General features: G+C 45.0%; 2 protein-coding genes across 5 annotated transcripts in view; one reads left to right on the top strand and one right to left on the bottom strand.

Annotated features, from left to right (window-relative positions):
- LSP1 (lymphocyte specific protein 1) overlaps positions 1–11,583 on the top strand; it is a 106,745-nt gene extending 95,162 nt beyond the window's left edge. For all 4 annotated transcript variants that reach the window (XM_073574041.1, XM_073574038.1, XM_073574039.1 and 1 more), the window contains 5 exons: positions 29–163; positions 1,285–1,383; positions 1,471–1,545; positions 5,049–5,127; positions 10,495–11,583. In XM_073574041.1, coding sequence (XP_073430142.1) covers positions 29–163; positions 1,285–1,383; positions 1,471–1,545; positions 5,049–5,123 — 384 coding nt within the window. In that variant the 3' untranslated portion in view covers positions 5,124–5,127; positions 10,495–11,583. The remainder of the gene's footprint in view (positions 1–28; positions 164–1,284; positions 1,384–1,470; positions 1,546–5,048; positions 5,128–10,494) is intronic.
- The window catches only part of PRR33 (proline rich 33), a 48,920-nt gene continuing 32,823 nt past the window's right edge, over positions 7,035–23,131 (bottom strand). The window contains exon 2 of the mRNA XM_073574037.1: positions 7,035–8,728. Coding sequence (XP_073430138.1) covers positions 7,110–8,720 — 1,611 coding nt within the window. The 5' untranslated portion in view covers positions 8,721–8,728 and the 3' untranslated portion in view covers positions 7,035–7,109. The remainder of the gene's footprint in view (positions 8,729–23,131) is intronic.

Raw genomic sequence — 23,131 nt, forward strand, 5'->3', positions numbered from 1 at the left:
TGTTTCTTACCTTAAATTTCCTCCTCAGACATCATCTAAAACAGGCCGCTTAGTTCGTCAGCCGTCTCTAGAAATACTGAGTCCAGCCGACGCCGTGTCAAGCATGAAGAACATGTGGGAGTCAGGGGAAGTCACCACCGCATCTAAGTTATCCCCTTGCAAGGTAACACTTTGCAGATATTGTTTAACAGTAAGGCTCTGTTCACATGTCCCATTCCGTTTTAGGAGCGGACAGATGGATTATGTGGTCCGTTTTGCATCATCCATCTAGTGTCCCTTTTTTAGATTGAAAAAGAAGTCTTGCCTAAGTTTCTTAGGTTCTAAAAAAATGGAACCCAGATGGACCCCATAATAATGAATAGAGCCCCTATAATTCCGTTTCCATAACATAATGCAACAGATCACCTATTCCATTTATCGGAACGTCCTAATGGATATGTGAACAGGGCCTAAAACATCATCATCAATGAGAGATGATTCCAGCCAAATATATAGGTTCAACATCAAATACATCTTTTGTGGGCCTAAATCAATGAGGGATGATTGAAGCCAAAAATGTAGGTTCAACATCAAATGCATCTTTTGTAGGCCTAAAACGCATCATCGATGAGGGATGATTCCAGCCAAATATGTGGGTTGAACATCAAATACATCTTTTGTGAACTTACCCAAGTTTAGATTTTGGACGATCAGCTGTACAAAAATTGGGCCATACTGTGATTCCTGCTCATTTCCAGATTCGTAGGACAGTTGTTCTTGGCGCCATTTGATAACCTTGGGAGACTGATCTCAGGGCAAACAGTGATGAGGTGACTTGGACTGTGTTGCTTAATTATTATAGTTTGGAACTTTAAATGAACCTTTTGCCACATAAGGCTTCATTCATTCACTCATGTATTCATTACGGTAATTTACTGATCCACTCAATAATTCATTCATTCTTTCATTCATTCGTGAAGTCAGTTTGAGTGTAATTGGTAGGATTTTCAGTGGTTGGAAAGATTTTCTTTATGGCTCATGACACATAGAGGACTGTCAGGTTACTTGATGACTTTGACCACACGTAGAGTTGCCGTATGGCAATTATTTGTCTACAGTGCAATCCATGCGCCAATGCAGCATTATGAGCTTTCTTTCTGTCATGTAGGAGCCCTACTGGAACGAGGCTTATCTCTGTGACCCTTAGCCTAACAAATGCCCCCATAACATACGATGATGATCCCGGTATGAGAGTTATAACTGTAATGATGTATCTAAAAGCTGATGATTTACCATTTTCTACAGGACACAGAAGGTATAAACATTGGGGTATCGGACATGATTAACCAGTGGGGCAAAGGGAAATCGGAAACAGACAGCCATGCAGCATCTCCAAAAGTCCCGGTAAGTTAGGTCTTCAATGACATCTGAGTACACGGGTGAGGAAAGGAAGACGGCCGATCACTTGTTACCTTCTTCTTCGTATTGTAGGAGGTAAAGCCCGGAGAGGTTCTCAGCAAAAAGAGCTTATGGGAGCAGAACGCTAAGTCAGTGCAGAGTAATAAGGTAAACTGTCCATATGGTCAGGCTGATATTATAATGCTTAGTCTATGCAGCAACGTTGGCCGCGACACAAGTCTCATGGCCAAAAATTGCTAGGTGTTGTCACTACATTGCAGCGCAATACAAGTGAAAGGGGTAGGACTGTGACTCAGTGGGTAGCACAAACTCCACAAGCATGTTGCAAAGGATCGTACCCGGCTGGATTTTTTGTGACTTGTTTGCTGCGGTTGTGGTACCCTTGGGGTAGCGGTGACACCTAGCAGTCTTTGGCTACACGACTTATGTTGCATCAATAGTTGCCGTGTGGCCCCAGCTGATGATCTGGACCATTTGTTAGTTATTTATATACTGTGTGCAATTATGTGTGTGTGACAAATCCGCCATTGTTTTGTGAATACATAGTGCCAAACAGACAAACTATGGTCCTTTCGCACAGTCTAGTTCATGACTCTCCATTTTGCTCTGCTCACAATACTCCTTAAAGAGAAAATCAGTTTCAAGTGTTTTTCAGGCATATCATATTGACCCAACTCACCTCTGTCCTAGTGCTGCACATAGTCGGTCACTCTTGGCCTTTACCACTTACATTACATGCATGTAGCTAATGTACAAAAATCCTGTTTGACCCTATTGTACACAGCTTTACCCCAGAATGAACAAAATCCTCTATATGTCCAAAATATATACTGTGTACAAGAGGTGTTCTGGATGGACTTACTCCTTAAGGCCGGTTTCACACGTCCTGATATTTCCGGTACCGGAAAAAACAGTATTGCAGATATCAGTGTCTGTGTGTCTGTGTGTGTACTACGTGTGACAACCGTATGCCGCATCAGGACCACACGGACGGACGCTGGAGAACTACCGCTACTGTAAGCCGCTGTCACCCGGCGGCTGGTGCTGAGGCCGGCCGTAATCCATTCTCCCCTGCTCTGCCGCGATCAGCGCGAGCAGAGAATGAATGAATGAAAAACTGACCTGTTGTGACCTCAGGACCGTCGGAGAATGCAAGTGATTAGGTCACGGTGACAGAGCTTGAACTGCCGTGACCTCATCGCTTGCATTCTCCGACGGGGGACAACAGCTTACAGTAGTGCTACTTCCACAGCGGCCGTCTGTGTACACAGAGGACAGTATGCAATGTTCTACGTGTGCGGCACTTTTTACGGCCCGTGTGTCCGGGTGAAAACGGACATTCCTGCATGTTTTGCACACGGATACACGGTCCATGAAAACGCGCTGACATGTGCATAGACCCATGTGCATAGACCGGTACGGGAGAAAACTGTCGGCACACGTACCGGAGACACTGACGTGTGAAACCGGCCTAAGTCTGAATATTATTAATATAATCAGACACCAACTTTTGTTACTTGAGTGTAAATAAGAAATGGCAATAAGCGGTGTGGTTCCTTTAGCAGTTCGCCCACCTTACTTTCATGTCGGCAGTCTTACGCTTGAGGCCCTATTCGCTTATTTATGAAGACTGCAGCACACAAACTGTGGACTTAAGGTGCACGCTGTAAAGTGGCCCATTATCTGCAAAGAGCCACTCTAAGGCCACTTTCACACTTCAGGCTTTCGGTATCCGGCATGGTGCGGCGAAAAAACGGACTGCCGGATTCGGCGCCTGTTACGACCAGATCCGGCTTTTTCCCTGTGCTGTTTCATTGCTGCCGCATTGCGCCGGATGGTAATGCAGCGCGTCCGTTTTTTTCCAGATCCGGAGAAAATAGCCAGTCCGGCGTCTGAAAAAAACGTTGCATGCAACGTTTTTTCCCAACGTCGGACCGGTTTTTCGCACTGCACATGCCCGGAAACCTTCTCTGCCAGGAATATATCCGGCAGAAAGAAGGATCCGGTGTCTGCGTTTGCGGCCGGATCCGGTAGTCCGGTTTTTCGCAGCACCATGCCGGATACCAAAAGCCTGAAGTGTGAAAGCGGCCTAAGACCCTGTTTTGCTGCCTAAACAGGCTGTCAATCACCCAAGCATTGAGCAAAATGCTCGTTTGTCGGGAGCAATTATTTTTAAGCTTGTTCTCAGCAGCACGTCATCCTGTGTAAGCAGGACATGTGCTGCCGAGAACAATGATAGCCTATGTGCATGGAATGATTATATTATCAGTTCTTCTGTGTGCATGGAAACATTGTGTTAAACTATTGATGATCGGCTTACATGTTGAAAATTGTTGGTGGCTTAATGGTCGTGTGTCGGCCATTGTAAATGCATCCATAATGACCAACCGACCACGTCCCTTCTTCCCTGTATTGGAAAAAAAATTGGCATGTCCCCACCGGCTTCTTCCAACTCATTGATTGGTCTTGGTCTGTGTGTGTATAAAGGGAGAAACCCATCAATTTAGCTCAGCAGGGCAGGGAGCCGGCTGTGATTCATGCTGCCCATGGTTCTGAGACGTTCCTCTAAGTGTAGACTCTCAAAATTTACCTATGACTTATTGAGAATATAAGTAGAGGAATTTTCCCCAATTTTTTTATTAATTGGATAATTTTATTAATTTAGCAAATATTCACAACATGTATCATAAATATCAGTATCATTTTTATTACAAAGAGGGTTCAGAAGTCTCCAAACATAGGGAGATGGTCGTTTATATCACAAGCTGCTTTGATATTTCATTGAAGGACGCATTCCTGCTATAGACAGAGAACTTGCATTACCGCATCTAGTGTGAACAGTGTAATTGACTTTGTGAATGTGTTTTTTCAAGTGAATTGTGTTTTGTTTCTTTTTTTGTTTTTGCTACTACATGGCCTGCAAGTCTTTCCTTATGTGGAAATAAGTCTGGGGCTCCCACAGCAGTGGCATACATAGAAGAAAGGGGGGGGCAATAACAGAGATTAAAATGGTCCCCCCTATAATAGGGGCTGAATATTGCTATTTTAAGTGATATGCCACAATGTTTTTGCCAAGTAGGAGCAGAGACCCTGATTCCAGTTGTGTGTCACTTATCGTGCTGCTTGCTGTAGTTTTGATAAAATCACTGGAGATCATTACTAGAGGACTAGTAAACTTGCTTCCAGGTAGTCCTCTGTATTCATGAGCCCAATATAACCCCGCCCCCACCACTGATTGGCAACTTTCTGCCTATGAATAGTATTCACTAGAAAGCAGCCAATCAGTGGTGTGGGCGGGGTTATACAGAGCTCAGCATTCAGAGAACTGCTAGATCGGTAGAAGAGAAAACAAGGATTTTATCAAAACTGGAGCAAATAGATGTCTCTAATGTGTAGACTCTTGCCTCATAGGGGCATCACAAGACCACACTGACCAATTTGCGAGGCTTAAAATTACCTTTGTATGGAGACTTCTGAATATCCGATATCTTAAAACTTTACAATGCAAAAAAAACGGGAATTAATTCGTAACCATGTGTCCAATGATGGATTATATATGTAAATGTTGGGTAATTGCAAAAAAGAAAAAATCCATGATGGAAAACGAAACATTCACGCCTGACTGACCGTTGATGTGGTCTTTCCCACAGAATGTGATGGCAAAATACAAATTTGTTCCAACTGGACATGGAAAATATGAAAAGGTCCCGGTGGAAGATCCTTGATAAGGTAACCAAAAATTCCTTTTAAGCATCTTTCTTTTCATTCTGTCTATGTGACGCTCATTTACTCGAAAGGGTTGGCTCTGGTTTCTCCGCCAGTCTCATGCGTGTCCCCCGCTTCCTTTTCGGTGGAGAGGTGACAAACCTTATTTGTGGGCCAAATCCCTTTAACTCTCCTTTCAGTTTTCAATCAGTCCTTCTAACCCAGTGTTGCAAAAATGAGTAACCTTCAGCGTTTTAACTGTTTATTGGCTACAGTTAAATGTAAGCACCATTCAAAGGTTAAAGAGTAACCATCATTTTCATTTCTTTTCATAAATCAATAGTACACGTGAAAATGAAAAACTTTCTAATATATGTTATCAGAGAAAATCAGTTATCTCCTCCTGGACTCATCATTTATTCTGAAAATTCTCAGTTAACGGGTAAAATCTGTCTGAAGTGAATACAGACTTTCCTATTCCTGAGATAGGAGATGACAGTTGGTGCTCATAAGGTTCTATGGAGAACTGCAACTGTCATCTTAGGAGATCTTGCAGTAGAATGTTTGTCTCCGCCTCTAACTCCTCCCCCTTCCATAGCATTTTTAAAGCACCAATTGTCATCTATCTCAGTAATGGGGAAATCTCTATTCACTGAAGACAGATTTTACCTGTGAATTGAGAGTCCTGGAGAAGAAAGTAGCAGATTTCTCTGATAAGATATATTACATGGTTGCATATTTTCATGTGTATTATTATGAAATAAAAATTAAAGCGACCTTTACTCTTTAAGTTTGGAAAACTTGTTCCCTGTAAGTTCATTGGTTTGGTAATGATCAGATCGTGCATCTATAGGAGGAACCAAACATGCACAAGAAGAAGGTTCAACTGGAACCAGAGGTTAGACTAAATCAAAATATGCACTGATGAAGCGACAGCTGTACTTCCTATATAATTGATACATTATAGTGAAGTTTTGAGACTGAATTACTCGTCTTAAAGGGTTTGTCCGGTGAAAACAAGGATAGGTGGTAACTTGCTGATCGGTGAGAGTCCAGTTGGGTTGGACTTGTACCGATCGGGAGAATGGGGAATTTGTTTTCCTTGACGGGGAACTTTTATCCCCTGACCCGCCACTATATTTTTTCTCTGTGGAAGAAGCCAAGCAGAACAATAGGCAGCCCCATAGGGATTGAATAGAGCAGAGGTCACACTTTCGCATTGCCACTCCATTCTATCAGGGATATACATTTCCCATTCTGCCAGTTGGTGCAGGTCCTAATGTTCGGACCCTCACAGATCAATAGGACATACCTTATTTTCACTGGACATCCCTTCGATCTATGATATTAGAGCTTGCTTTGCATAAGTTTAGAATAAGTGTCTAATAACGCTGATGTCCCATATTAGTGCACCAGGAAGATGACCGGAATAACTGCCTGATGAAGCCATGGTCACCTTCTGAATGGATATTCTAAGTTAATATTTTCTCCTACAGAATATCTCTGCATGTTGCTGTTGGCTTCATGCACACAGCCACGTTATGCCTTTATTTTGTGTTAAGCCATATTGCAGTGCATGGAGCCTTTAGTGTCCCCTCTTGGACCTTCGGTCTCATACTGAGACACTGTAGTAGTTGTATGGCCTATATTACCCTGATATACAGATTTCGTGTACTTTGTTTTCATTTTTTTCTTTCTAATTTGACAGTTCAAAAAAATCAAAATGGACTGAAGTGCAAGATGTTGCCCCAGTACCGACTGATGTGCACTTTAACACCTTCTCACAGTTCTCTTTTCGTACTGAACCCGTCATTAATATTTTTAGTAGAACCTGCCATGCCAGACAAAGTGAACTGTTAATTTGCACTTGAGTATGAATTATGTGGGAACCAATGCACAGCAATAACATGAAATAGTACTGAGATACAAAAAGGGGTAGAACATTATTTATGTAGAGGACATTGTGCATACAGAAGGTCAGGGGAAGTCTTAGGGGCGGTCTTCCCTCACTGTTTCATATCACCTTCGACTGCTTTCTTCTCGTCCTCCTGCTTATCATCCTCCCCTCGAATGCTCCACCCAGATGCGGTCCTGTTGAAACTGCTTGACGCCTCTTTTTCTTTCTCTGCTACTCTCCTATGGAAGAAAGCGGTCACTCTACGCAAGGGCCGTGCTGCAGCTTCTTTTAGCTTTCTAGCATCAAACCGAGGCCGGTTCAGGAGAAGGGGCAAACGGGAGCGGAAAAAAGGAAGTGGTGGAGGAGCTGTTTGCCCTGGCTTCTCTGGCTCCTTACTTGATGTAGCCATACGGTAGAGTAAGGCATCCCACATCTTGTTAGCACGATTGGTTTTACTCTGCTGAGTACCTTCTGTAGTGTCTCTTTTCTCTACTTCTGATTTCTCAGTTTTGTCCTCCTTTGCATTTTGTGCTTCAGGAAATTTTGGCTCTTCTGGTTCAACCACAAGGTGCTTCACAAGTCTTGCCCATCCGCCGCCTGGCTTCTTCCTAGGTGGCTTAGGTTTCTCAGGGGGTTTCAAGATAGTTATTTCCTCTGACTTGGGAACGAGTTCTGTTTTAGGTGAATTGTCTGTACTTGAGGTTACATTAGTAGCTCCAGTTGTTTTTGGAGAAATGGTGACTTCAACAGAAACAGTTTTGACTGTGACTTTTGATTGTCCATCAGGAGAGTCTGTGGAGTTGTCTGTTGTCCTAGTGACTTTGGCCGAATTACCATGTGGGATCTCAACAACCTTAGAAACACGATGTACAGTCTCTATCTTATCTGTCACCTCTGTAGCTATCTTTGTAGATACTGACACTTTTGGCTTATTTTCTGACCTAGGACTACAATTATTGGGTTTCTCTGTGGACTCTTGCTGATCAGGTATAGATCTGGGGCAGCTAGAACCCTTTGATAAATTTGTGTCCTCAGCTATTGGTGTGGAAAATCCATTAATTTGTATTTTGTTCACAGTCTCATCTATTTTAGGGGAAAGAGGCTTTGCGTTGTTTCCATCTGTCTCCTGTACAGTTATAGTAGGGGGACTTAAGATCTGAAGTTGAGGTACAATTGGTTGTTTTGGTGTCGTTTCTATGGCTTTTGGCGTGCAAGGTCTTGGACTGCTGTTAGTATTGACCCTTGGCGATAAACGATCAGGGGTGTTACCTTGTGGATATAGGAACATGACATTAGGAGAGCTGGGTCTAAATGGGAGAGGTGATGGTGTGTCAGGAACTGGACTAGGACTCAGATACTGGTTGAGACTTTGCTGCTCACTTACAGTGAAGGTAAACTTCTGCTTGGGGTAAGGAGAAGGCGCCCGATGGGTTACTGCCTTGAACTGAAATCGTGGAGGTAAGGTAATGGAAGGAGGTCTCTTGTGTTTCTGAGGAGCTGAAGATTCATTACTTTCCAAATCAGCTTCACTGACAGGAGAAAGGGTTGCACGGTAGGACTTGGTGGCAAGTGTCGGAGATGCTTGTACTCCACTTTTCTTTGCAGTTTTCCGTAGAAGGCGCTGAAGCTTTGCATTGTCTTTACGTGGCTTTGGAGGAGTTGGTGGAGGAGCAGGGGAAGGAGGGCCTGGATTTTCTAGTGGGGTCACTGTAAGCAGCATGGTGGAACCTGGAGAGATAATTGAAAAAAAAACTGTTTCTTTTAGCTGTACTCTATCACTGTAACATGCATTTGCGTATAATGCTCTATTCACATGACTAATGATTATTTCCATTTTTCGATCTGTTTTAGAATCATAAAAACGGAAATAAAATGTTCCAGTACAGGAACCATTCCTTTGAATGAGATCACCAGGGACATAAAATGTCTTCCATTTGCCTCCTTTCCTTCTGTTCTCTGTTTTAGCTGTCGACCGTGCCTTCCAATTTTCATGTCCCTTTACATACCATTTCTCATTCTCCACCTGCAGAGAGCGCTGTGGATTCAATATCGGCCCACACATATTTCTATATGAGTTTGCCTTGCAGACCTGAGTTGCGGTCCCCATGTGAAAACTGCAAGCATGTAGCACACTTTCCTTATTTTTTTATGCTACCATTTACCCTGGTGCCTAGCCATAAGTGATACATTTGAAGATGGATATATAGCATCATGTACAATATAAATTGTATTCTGTGTATTTAGGGGTATAGGAAAGTGATCCTTGGACATTTGAAAAAAAAAATTACAAGAAAAGCAGGTATTCACCATGAATCCAGCGTCAGCTCCCTGCCACTGCAAGGGTCTCTATGTGACCTCACATTGACAGCGTAGAACACCGCTGAAGCCGAGGTAGATGGCACAGTTGCCATGCTGAATGATTATCGACAGCGGTGATTTGAACTGCTGACGATATGTCACCGCTGCAGGCAAAATATTGAGACCCTAGCAGCAGTGGGTGTCTCATGATCAGTCATCAGGAGCGCACCGCTCCCCAGCCTCCCAGCATCCTGCTTGCTGGTGGAACAGTGCGCTCTTGCTTGATTGACAGCTAGGACCAGTTGCACTGTTGCGCTATTAGCCCTTTCCAATGCTTCTATCTAAAGCAACTTTGCCTCTGCAGCCCTGGTGGAGTGAAGTTGCACTAAACTGTCCAGATCGAGCGCTGACTATGTGGCACAGCCAGCTTCAAAGCAGCACTTACAAGCTCTACTGAAAAGAGCTTGCCTGCTCTGCTCATGTTTGGCCACTGCTGCTGGATTGTAGAGGTGGCTGGTATCCTGGACACCTAGCTGTAACTGATAAAATTAAATATCACTATGTTGTTGAGAAAAGAGAAGATTTTTAATAATACAAGCACTTTGAAATTGGAAGCAAAGATCAAAATAACCCTTTAAAGGGGTTGTCCAGGATTTTATCATTGCTTGCCTATCCTTAGGATAGGTCATCAATGTCTGATTGAAGGGGGTGCAACACCCGGCACCCCAGCCTAACAGCTGTTCCCAGTGTTGGCAGCAGCCGGAACTGCACAGTTACAGAGCTGCACAGTTACAGAGCTGCACAGATCAGAGCTGCACAGATCAGAGCTGCACAGATCAGAGCTGCACAGATACAGAGCTGCACAGATACAGAGCTGCACAGCTCCAGTGACTATATAGTGGCTATGACTGAGTACTGCACATCTGCCCCTTATTTAAATCAATAGGGGGCTGATGTGCAATACCTGGCCGCAGCCACTATTCCATTGATGGAGCTGTGCTGTGCTGCTTCGTAATGGGAAGAGCTGATCGCCGGGCATGCCAGGTGTGGTACCGACGCTGTTCAGATATTGACGACCTATTCTAAGGATAGGCCATCAATGTTAAAGTCCCGGACAACCTCTTTAATTATAAAAATACATGGATTAGTAATCATTAGAAGTCTAGATAACATTTTCCTTTCTAATTCTTTTCTAGAATCCTGGATTAAAATCATGAAAATAACAAAATCCGTCTTTCTATTGCTGAAATATGGAGGCCTGCTGCCTTCTCGCAACCTGGATGCATCACTCCACCCTCTGAGCTTCGCCTTGTATTCTTTCGGACCAATGTATTAAAGTGCTACAAGCCACAACACAGCTCCACTCCGGAGAACTGGCGTCATAAACCAGTGTGCCTAAGTACTGATCTCAGAAGTAACACATATCCAAGGTCACAATTTGTGACCTCTGAGCTTAGTCCAGTCAAACTTTGCAAGACTCCTCATTGCCACTAGGCCATCAGTTCGTCATTTGATGGTCTTGTAGCTTCATATGTCGGTTTTCTTACCTTTTTATGTTCTGCTTAAGCTTTCGGCGGTACTGAATTTCCTGGAGTCTTATTTTGAAAATTGAAACCATGGAAAAGCCAATAATAAGTGGTATTTGGGTCCATATTTGCTGGTACAAACTGGACTTAGGTAGAAAAATCATATACGGCACTCCAGTATGAAATGGTGGGGTGCCCGAGTAGGGTTCCAAACCGTGAGTGGTAGTAAGAGTAAAACTCAGCAGGATACGCGGCAATAGATGGGATATTTATGTACAATTCAACCAGCTTATGACGTTACGTTCTAATATGGACCTTCATCAGATGTATGCTGGGGTGACTTAGTAAGAAATGTGCGTTATGGAACTCAGTCAGTCTGCTGGTTGAGGTTCAATGGACTGTGTGAGCAGGAGAAGTAGATGATATCAACGTTGGAGCATTGTGGCTTTGTCATGTAACCCCAGCAATTATCTGATGAAGGTCCATATTGGACCGAAACGTCGTGAGTTGTTTTTCTGGACCGGTCGAATTGTAAATTAATATCCCATCTATTTCCGTGCATCCTACTGAGTGCCAAGCTTTACTCGTACTAACAAACTGGACTTAGGCACAACATCAACAGTATATAGTACACATCAGTATACAGTCCTCTTACTGACTCTGCCAAGAAAAGCAACAAAGTCACAGGATGTCCAAACCACCCCAAACAACTTTTTTTATGCTTTATAAATAAAAAAATAAAACAAAAAAAAACAGAAATATCTGTAATGTGGTGTGTGTTTTATTCATTAAAGTAGTCATTATTTTTTGTTTTAGCTTCGGGGAAGATTTATTCAATCTTGTTCATTTTCCAAAAGCTAGATTCTGATTGAATTAACCTCAATAAAATCTAATCAACCAATCGATCTGACGGATCCTTATAACCTATAATTAGTGCTGCTGAAGTCTCCCAAATTTATGGTGATAGTTTACGCTACGCAATGTTGGGCCACTGCTGTTTGGCAGTAAGCTTACCGGGCCTGCATTTCTTATTAGCTTCTTTACACAGGCCCAGCTGGCTTCGGATGCCCCTCAATGATCTGTAATGTGTGAGCAGTCATTGTTGTCACCACCGCAAGTCCTGGACACACAGGATGATGAGCTGCTGAGAAGTATGATTTTTTTGGGGGGCAGCAAAAAAAGATCATTTCACCCGACAATCAAGCATTTTGCCCATTCATCATATGATCACATGCCTCTTTAGACAGCACGATTACTGGGAAATCAGGAATGCGCAATAATTGCACAGCATAAGTGGGCCTTTAAGCATTAGACAGGTTATCAATCTTTGATTTGTGGGGGTTTGACCTAGGGGATCTTTTTTGACTAAAGGCCCTGTCACACATAGCGATCTCGCTAGCGAGATCGCTGCTGAGTCACAAGTTTTGTGAGGTAACAGCGATCTCACCAGCAAAATCGCTGTGTGTGACAGCGATCAGTGACCGGCCCCCCTGCCGATATCACTGATCGCTGTAGGAAAGCCCTGGACATTTTTTTGGTCGCTGGTCTCCCGCTGGCCAGCACACATCGCTGTGTGTAACAGGCGGGAGACCAGCACTGCGCTGTGCTTAGAAACCCTCTGTGTACCTTAGTTACCAACGCGCTGATGCAGGGAGCTGGTAACTAAGGTACACATCGGGTTTCTAAGTGACGCACGTCCCTTAGAAACTCAATGTGAACCTTAGTTACCAGCTCCCTGCATCAGCGCGCTGGTAACTAAAGTACACAGCGACGCTGCGCGCTCGGCGTCGCTGGTCCTGATCGCTGGTGAAGCTGTCTGTTTGGCAGCTCACCAGCGATCATGTAGTGAGGCACCAGCGATCCTGACAAGGTCGTATCGTTGCCGGGATTGCTGGTGCATCGTTTAGTGTGACGGGGCCCTAACACAACACAAAGGTCATGGTGCTCCTGTAAGTAATTTATATTTAACAGAGGAATTCGCATTAAACTTATGTCGGTTCAACCTGACGATATAAACAGGTTTGGCCGACAATCTACTATGTGTAGACTACCAATGTCATCTGTCAATTTTTTTTGCTCTTCGGGAGATGAGAAGAGTCTGGTAGCTGCTCTCTCATAGAGAAGGGGGCACTCGGCAGAGCGAGTGCTCTTCTGTATGGAAGAGTTAGCGAGAGAGCTGCCGGATAAATGATAGGTCTAACCATGGTTCGGCTAACAGCCATCTAATGTGTACGGGGGGCTTTTTGCTAGCGGCACCTGTCTTTTCAGACACAGAAACATTCTTTCAAGGAACACATGGAGTCCCTTTGAAATCCATTTGTGCCATTTTAGTCTGTGGCTCCATCCAGGCGTCTCTCTGTATCCTATTTTTCGGAAATTCAAATGAACCCATGGACCTACTGCATAAACACAGTGTGAACCAGGCCTTAGAGAACTGATGCCGACAATGCACTGGATACTACTATCTATTAGAGGAATCAAAGCATACAAAAAATTTACTAGACGTAAAAACTTGAAAATTTCAATATACGTGGAGGAACTATTGCAGAATTTAACTAAAGAAATATACTCCTGAAGGATTGTGCAACTCTCTTATCTCAAGTCTGTAGGAGGTTGACAGGGACTGTCATGTGCCTTCCCTCCTGAAAGACAACTTTTACGAAATGGTTCAGACATGTTTGTATCGTATTTTTATGACTGTGATAATATGTAAAAATCCATGGAACTGTATAGGAACTAACTGATGCGGACATTGTAATGTAACTAATGTATAATGTGCATTAGTGCATAAAGAAGCATTCAAAGAAAAGAACACGGTCCCTACAGTCAAACATGGCGGATGTTCCCTGATGTTTTGGGGTTGCTTTGCTGCCTCTGGCACTGGACTGCTTGACTGTGTGCATGGCATTATGAAGTCTGAAAACTACCAACAAATTGTGCAGCATAATGTAGGGCCCAGTGTGAGAAATCTGGGTCTCCCTCAGAGGTCATGGGTCTTCCAGCAGGACAATGACCCAAAACACACTTCAAAAAGCACTAGAAAATGGTTTGAGAGAAAGCACTGGAGACTTCTAAGGTGGCCAGCAATGAGTCCAGACCTGAATCCCATAGAACACCTGTGGAGAGATGTAAAAATGGCAGCTTGGAGAAGGCACCCTTCAAATATCAGGGACCTGGAGCAGTTTGCCAAAGAAGAATGGTCTAAAATTCCAGCAGAGCATTGTAAGAAACTCATTGATGGTTACCGGAAGCGGTTGGTCGCAGTTATTTTGGCTAAAGGTTGTGCAACCAAGTATTAGGCTGAGGGTGCCAATACTTTTGTCTGGCCCATTTTTGGAGTTTTGTGTGAAATGATCAATGTTTTGCTTTTTGCTTCATTCTCTTTTGTGTTTTTTTCATTTAAGACAAATTAAATGAAGATAATAATACCAAAGATTTTGTGTTTGCAATCATTTTCAGGAAGAAACCGAGTATTATCTGACAGAATTGCAGGGGTGTCAATACTTTTGGCCATAACTGTATATTGCCTGTATCTAACTCTTAGGGGTCGCTAATTATCTATTGCATCTGCACTTTATGATTATGAACATCTCCTTCAAGAAATTAATTATCTGTGTCTGTTGATACCATATATATATATACTAGCTGAAGAGCCCAGCGCTGCCCGGGCATAGTAACTAACTACGGTTAGTTATAACAAATCATAATGATTATATCGATATATATATAAAGCAGTGTATAGCCCCGCCCACTCTGCATAACCACATTCACTATAATATCCCACATCATCCCATCAGCCAGAGCCACTGGACTACTACCCCTAATATCCCACATCATCCCATCAGAGCCACCGGACTACTACCCCTAATATCCCACATCATCCCATCAGCCAGAGCCACCGGACTACTACTTTCCCTAATATCCCACATCATCCCATCAGAGCCACCGGACTACTACCCCTAATATCCCTTATCATCCCTTCAGCCAGAGCCACCGGACTACTACCCCTAATATCCCACATCATCCCATCAGAGCCACCGGACTACTACCCCTAATATCCCACATCATCCCATCAGCCAGAGCCACCGGACTACTACCCCTAATATCCCACATCATCCCATCAGCCAGAGCCACCGGACTACTACCCCTAATATCCCACATCATCCCATCAGCCAGAGCTACCAGACTAGTGTGGGAGGAACGCCCCCCAGCGAATGTCCGGGCCGGAACCAAGGGAGCCGTCATCTAGGTTCCGGGGAAACTATTCCCGGGGGACAGAGTTAGGGGACGGACCGTTGAGATGGACAGCTGGGCTAAGGGAGGGGCCAGTATAAAAGGGGTTTGGGCGCACCAGTCACGATGAGTCAGCAGACCGGGACAGAGGCAGCAAGAGACCGTGGGAGTGACTGAGAGCTAGAGCGATTTACCAGTGCCAGGGAAGACGCTCACTGAGGACTTCAGAGGGACGGCACCGAGACGACCGTCCGAGACTTGCTGCCTCGCTCCAGCCCGCAGCCGCTGCCGCCTCACCACAGCCCGTGGCTGCTGCCACCTCACCACAGCCCACGGCTGCGGCCTACCTGCGGTCGCCCGCGGCCGTTGCCCTCCCGCTCTGGCCCGCAGCTGCTGCCTGTTCCCTGCCACCCGCAGCCGCCCTGCTCTCACCAATGGTCGCGGCAAGTCCAGTGCCATCGGCGGCCACCACTGTCCTGCTCCGGTCCGCGGCAGGGGCCGAGCCTCTGCTCACTGCGGAGTCCCCGTCGCAGCGGCTAGCTGCACAGGTGGCCTGTCACCCGCCACCCCGCATCGCTGCAACTTGCCCCCGTCCAGGGGCTGCGGCCTACCCGTTCAAGGACTCTTCCGGGGCCGGAGGCACCCCAGCGCCACAGGAGCGGCGGACCGCTCGAAGACTACACCAACTCTTCAGCAGCTGGGCCCAGCGGCTGCGCCGCCGAAGAGCCATCGACCAGAACGCCGAGGGATGTCAGGACGGCTAAGTTGACTATATAATTACGGACTCGTAGTCGGCCATACCGCAGCCCTATAGTGACCGGCTCTCGCTGGACGTAGTCGTGGTCTCCTCTGTTTGTGTGAACTGTATTGAGCCCCTGCGAGGGCAACCCTTATTACCCCCTTTGGTTGAACAGGCTGAGAGTGAGGAAAGTCTCCTTTAGGCCTATAAACGTTATTATAAAAACCAAGCCGACTTGCGACTCGTCACTGCATCCTGCGTACCTGCTAGTACCACACTACTACCCCTAATATCCCACATCATCCCGTCAGCCAGAGCTACCAGACTACTACCCCTAATATCCCACATCATCCCGTCAGCCAGAGCTACCGGACTACTACCCCTAATATCCTACATCATCCCGTCAGCCAGAGCCACCGGACAACTACCCCAAATATCCCACATCATCGCATCAGCCTGGACTCAGAACCAGAGCGCTGAGTGGAACAGTCCTAACTTCCATACCAGGAATCCCTTTAAGAGAGACCTGGGGTCAGAACCAGAGCACTGAGTGGATTTTCCCTAATTTCCATACCAATGATCCCTTTAATAAAAGACTGGAGTGAGAATCAGAGCGCTGAGGGATTTATCAAAACTTCCGTACTGAGGATCCCTTTAAGAGGGGCCTGGGGTCAGAATCAGAGCGCTGAGTGGATTTGTCCTGACTTGCATACCAATGATCCCTTTAATAGAACCCTGGGGTCAGAATCAGAGCGCCGAGGGATTTTCCCTAACTTCCATACAGGAGATCCCTTTAAGAGAGCCTGGGGTCAGTACCAGAGCATTTTAAGGCAATTGCCATGACTTCCATATCGGGGGATCCCTTTAAGAGAGGCCTGGGGCCAGAATTAAAGCGCTGGATGGATTTGCCCTGACTTCCATACTGGAGATCCCTTTAAGAAAAGCCTGGGGTCAGTACCAAAGCGCAGAGTGGATTTGCCCTAAATTCCATACCAATGATCCTTTAAGAGACCCTGGGGTCAGAACCACAGAGCTGAGTGGAACTGTCCTAACTTCCATACCGGAGATCCCTTTAAGAGAGGCCTGGGGTCAAAACCAAAGCTCTGGTTGGATTTGCTGTGACTTCCATACAAATAATCCCTTTAAGAGGGAAGATGTGCCTACGGGATAGAGGATGTGTGATGGGGATATGGGCAGGGAGGGGGGATTCATTTCTGTCATGTGCTCTGTGCTCCTTTCAGGGGGCAGACAATGGCTGGGAGCTTATGTTCCTGGGGATGCTAGATTTCTCCCACCAGGGGTCTGAAGTGTCAGCGTGTCACTGCGCTTTAATCCAGGTAATATGTATGGGGCGAGGGTCTCCAGCAGTTCATTGTCAGCACCGGCAAATAGCTAGTGGTGTGTTTATCGTTGAAATGAGAGCATTGCGCTATGTAAATATTTAACCTTCATTGTGCTCCACTATCTATACCTTGGGCCATTGTTTATTTAAGCACTATATCACTTTAATGGTGTGATTAGTCACAACTCAGAAGTTTAATTCATTGCTATTTAATTATAGGCTAAAGGGCCGTTACACACAGCGATCGCGCTGGCGAGATTGCTGTGTGTGACATCCAGCAGCGATCGGCCCCCCGCGGGGTATCGCTGATCGTGCTGGATTGTCCTGGGCCATTTTTTCATCGCTGGTCTCCCGCTGGCCAGCGCGCATCGCTGCGTGTGGCAGCGGGAGCCAGCGATGAGCGACGCTGCACGCAGGTTACCAACGTAAACATCGGGTTTCTAAGGGCAGCGGGGCCCTTAGAAACCCGATGTTTACCCTAGATACCAGCGTGCACTGCAGGCAGGGCGGGAGGTGGAGGCAGAGCGGCGCAGACAGACCGGCGTAGCTCTGCTATCTGCTACTCCGGCCTGACAGATTGGAGTAGCAGATAGCAGAGCTACTCCGGTCTGTGCGCCGCTCTGCCTCCACCTCCCGCCCTGCCTGCAGTGCACGCTGGTAACCAGCTTGCTCGCTGGTCCTGATCGCTGGGGCTGTCTATGTGGCAGCTCACCAGCGATCAGCTAACAATGTCCCAGCGATCCCATCCACGTCGGATCATTGGTGGGATCGCTGGGACATCGTTGTGTGTAACGGTACCCATACTATGCTATCTACATTTGTTATAATTATTACTGTGCTTCATATTGCTGCTATCGAGGGTATTTGAATAGAGTCTGTATTTTGACATCATATACTATCATTACATCAATATATTTGAGTATTTACAGTATATAAATTTTGATATGCTATTTGCAGTGTGAGCAGAAATATTAATTTGGACCACATACATTTTTCCTGTTATGTTTAAGTATTGCTGTAGCTGACCTTCTGGTGTGCTAATGGGTTAGAGGTATCCTATTTTTATGTATATGTTTTTTAATATTGATTCAATAAAATAATATTGTTTTTTTGTTTCTTCAGTTACTTACACTTCTTGATCTTCACGCTATTTTATTGCTGTAGAGATCAATGTGTATATTTCTCCCACCATGTCAGTGTCTGCTGAGGTGTTGTCAAGTGGGAAAACTGTTGCTCATAGCAACCAATCACAGCGCAGCTTCTTTTGAACAGCTCTGGTGAAATGAGAGATGCTTCGTAATTGGTTGGTGATACACACACACACATTCATTTTCATATATATATATACACTCACTGGCCACTTTATTAGGTACACCATGCTAGTAACGGGTTGGACCCCCTTTTGCCTTCAGAACTGCCTCAATTCTTCGTGGCAGAGATTCAACAAGGTGCTGGAAGCATTCCTCAGAGATTTTGGACCATATTGACATGATGGCATCACACAGTTGGCGCAGATTTGTCGGCTGCACATCCCTGATGCGAATCTCCCGTTCCACCACATCCCAAAGATGCTCTATTGGATTGAGATCTGGTGACTGAGGAGGCCATTTGAGTACAGTAAACTCATTGTCATGTTCAAGAAACCAATCTGAGATGATTCGAGCTTTATGACATGGCGCATTATCCTGCTGAAAGTAGCCATCAGATGTTGGGTACATTGTGGTCATAAAGGGATGCACATGGTCAGCAACAATACTCAGGTAGGCTGTGGCGTTGCAACGATGCTCAATTGGTACCAAGGGGCCCAAAGAGTGCCCAGAAAAAATTCCCCACACCATGACACCACCACCACCAGCCTGAACCGTTGATACAAGGCAGGATGGATCCATGCTTTCATGTTGTTTACGCCAAATTCTGACCCTACCATCCGAATGTCGCAGCAGAAATCGAGACTCATCAGACCAGGCAACGTTTTTCCAATCTTCTACTGTCCAATTTCGATGAGCTTGTGCAAATTGTAGCCTGTTTCCTGTTCTTAGCTGAGAGGAGTGGTACCCAGTGTGGTCTTCTGCTGCTGTAGCCCATCTGCCTCAAAGTTCGACGCACTGTGCGTTCAGAGATGCTCTTCTGCCTACCTTGGTTGTAACGGGTGGCAATTTGAGTCACTGTTGCTTTTCTATCAGCTCAAACCAGTCTGCCCATTCTCCTCTGACCTCTGGCATCAACATGGCATTTCCGGCCACAGAACTGCCGCTCACTGGATTTTTTTTCTTTTTCGGACCATTCTCTGTAAACCCTAGAGATGGTTGTGCGTGAAAATCCCAGGAGATCAGCAGTTTCTGAAATTCTCAGACCAGCCCTTCTGGCACCAACAATCATGCCACGTTCAAAGGCACTCAAATCACCTTTCTTCCCCATACTGATGCTCGGTTTGAACTGCAGGAGATTGTCTTGACCATGTCTACATGCCTAAATGCACTGAGTTGCCGCCATGTGATTGGCTGATTAGAAATTAAGTCTTAACACACAGTTGGACAGGTGTACCTAATAAAGTGGCCAGTGAGTGTATATATATATATATATATATATATATATATATAATATGTGGTGATTATTATTGCATAGGATTATCTGCTCATAGCACCCTTTTTTAAACTTTGCTTAATTTTTGTAAATATTTTTCCAATTACGATTTGTTTATTTTACAATATTTGAGCTTAATTGCTTCCCTTCTCTTGGGATTCTCTTGCCCCCACTTAGTTATGGGTCTAAAATAGGTTCTTAACTAATATGAATACCACTGCATATTTCCCTTTCTTAAATCTAACTTTTCCCTATTCACTGCACATTGTACATTAGTTACATTACAATTTCCGCATCAATTAGTTCCTAATTTTTCCTACTGTTTTTAGGCTGGGGGGCCTATATCATTGACACTTACCAGCCTGAGAATACCAGCCCCCAGCTGTCAGCTTTAGCAAGGCTGGTTGTCAAAAATGGGGGACCCAATGCCGGATTATTTTTTAATTATTTACAGCGCAGGAGCTGGCTGATGAATAGTCCCATGTCTCCTGCTGTCATTGTTATTAGCGGCAGCCGGTGTAGACTGAAGGGACTAATAGTCCTATCAGTCGCTGCCTGCAGTCATTGTTCTCATTTGAATATAACTCTCATCATTCTCCCCTGAGCGCTGATCGTCGGCAGAGCAGGGGAGAATTATGAGAGCCGTATTCAGCATCCAGTACCGGGTAACAGCGCTTACTGTACCGCTGCTTCTCAGGAGCCGGGACGTGTCACACAGATGACATTCCAGTGTGTCATCCATGTGCGGGACGTTTGGCGGCCCGTGCTGTCGGTAAAAAACTGACATGTCTACGTGTGGGACACATGAACACATGGTCCATGGAAGCACACTGACATGTGCACAGACCCATTCACTTGAATGGGTCTACAAGGGTAAGTGTCTCTGCTACATGTGAAAACTGTCACCACGCGTACCGGAGACAATGATGTGTGAAAGAGCCCTAACAGATTTGGGAATCATTCCGGCGCTATTCTCGTCAGATCTGCCTTTACTAACCAGACCCTGTGCTCAAGAGCAATTCGTCTCCTTACCCATTCCCTGACCATTTGGGCCCCGTCTTAAAAGCCCAATTTTTCCTTATACTTTACAGACCTCTTTGCACTTCATCTAGGATGGTCCTACTCCTCTAGAGCCAGGTTGGACGTTAAGGGGTCACAAACTAGGCAATTGCACAGGGTCTACACTTCCTTGGGGGTCCCCAGCATCTCTAGCAGGACCTACACTGAAAATCATTAAAACATTGAAAAAAATACACATATTTGGAGTTGCTGTGCTCGTAAAAGTCTGATCTATCAAAATATAAACAATCCGATCAGTAAATGGGATGACAAGAAAGAAAATCAAAGCTCCAGATTTACATTTGTTTGGTCGCCACAAGACTGCATTAAAATGCAATAAGAGGAGATCAAAATATTGTATCTACCTCAAATTGGTATCAGTAAAACGTCAACTTAGAGCATAAAAAAATGAGTCCTCACACAGCCCTAATGTGTTTATTAACAAACTAAAAAATAATCATATCTGTGACGACACAGCATTTCCTCTTAATTATGTCAGACGTACATTCGTAAATTCATTAAGCTCAAAAGCATAAACTGTTGTCTGAATTATTGACTCTTTTTGTAGCTTGAATTGATATTTGCAAATGGAGGAATGGTTGCTATTTACCTCTTATATCAGCTCCTACAGCTTATTTAATAATCAAACAATGCAAATTAACCTCATCACATCTTTCTCTTGACCTCTGGATGCTGGCTTGAAGGACAGTTGTGGACTATGTAAGGAGACTTTGCCTCTGTTACAAGGGAGTCTTCAGGATGACAGCTTAGGGGACCACTGCCCCAGATGGAAGAGCACAGATCTGCTTCATTGACCATCACTGAACCTCCAGAGATGTCTTGAAGAATCCAGGTTGGGACAATCAGGTCACCTGTAGTCGGCCCTGGAAGCAGTTCTAATCCCAGTGAGTCAGCAGAAGGGTGAAACTGTAATTTGCACCATCATAAGTATTTGACTGGGGCTATTCCATATTCTGTCATTTGTTGGTGGTTCAGTACATTATTGCCACACTGTTTTACCCTCACCGTGTGTTCTCTGAGCAGTGTTCTGCCTACGGGAAAGGAGTGCTGGTGTTCAGTGAAATGTGCCCTGGTCCACGTGGCTTTGGCTAGTGGACTAAAGCACCCGCTGACCGCGTGTCTTTACAATAGCTATAAAATGTAATTAAGGTTAGGGTACCTCCTTAATTACCAAATGTGTAGACAGTTATCAGGCAAAACCTTACAAGGCATTAAGTACAACATTTCCACTAGTGACCTCGTAACAACACAAGACAGGAAGTGTTGTCATAGGGATTTTGGAACACCAGCATGGCGCCTAATAATTGAAATTTAACTTTTCCTGTGCAAAATAGACATTAGTATGAAGTACATAGGAGCTCTTTATTAAAATTACATTCAAGTAGATGATCCTTTGAAAATGTTCTTCTTACGGACATTCCAGTTTGTGAAACCTATTTTATTAAACATTTTTAGGTACCATATATACTCGTGTATAAGCCAAGTTTTTCAGCACATTTTTTTGTGCTGAAAACGCCCCCTCGGCTTATACACGAGTCATTGTCCAAGAAAAAAAGCGGGGGAGGGGTAGCGGCGGAGCAGCGGGTGACAGGAGGAAGAAGCCAGCGGCTGCGGCTGTCACTGTGCCCGCTGCTAAACAGAAATGAATATTCACTGAGCAGGCAGTAATTATTCATTTTTCTGTAATAGTGCAGAGTGACAGCCGCAGCCGCCAGCTTCCAGTACACATCCTACTTACCTTACCTGCATGGCCTCGCTGCATTTCGTTCATTCCGGCGCCAGCAGCATTTCCGGCCGAGCGATCACATGGCCCCACTCATTAAGGTAATGAATATTCACGCATCTCCACTCCCATAGGCGTGGAGTGAATAATCATTACCTTAAAGAGCGGGGCCACATGATTACTTGGCAGGAAGATCTGCTGGCGCTGGAACGAGATGCAGCGATGGCGTGCAGGAAGGTAAATAGGACATTTTTTTTTATAGGAACCATGCATACAAGGATAGGGGATAAGGAGCCATTCATACAAGGATAGGGACGGGGGAGCCATGCATACCAGGATAGGGATGAAGGGACATTGCACACCTGGCTTATACTCGAGTCAATAAGTTTTCCCAGTTTTTCGTGGCAAAATTAGGTGCCTCAGCTTATACGCGGGTCGGCTTATACTCGAGTATATATAGTAATTCTTCATTAATATAATGAGTCCTGTATGCAGAATTCTCATCACTTGGTCAGTGGTAACAAAGAACGTCTCTCTGGATCTCTGGAGGACCCATCGTGTATGACACAGACAGACCAATGATGTGAATGGGCGTGTGTATGATTGT

Source organism: Dendrobates tinctorius, unplaced genomic scaffold, assembly GCF_039654945.1.
Source record: "Dendrobates tinctorius isolate UK_male_01 unplaced genomic scaffold, ASM3965494v1 ptg000037l, whole genome shotgun sequence".
Classification (NCBI taxonomy): domain Eukaryota; kingdom Metazoa; phylum Chordata; class Amphibia; order Anura; family Dendrobatidae; genus Dendrobates; species Dendrobates tinctorius.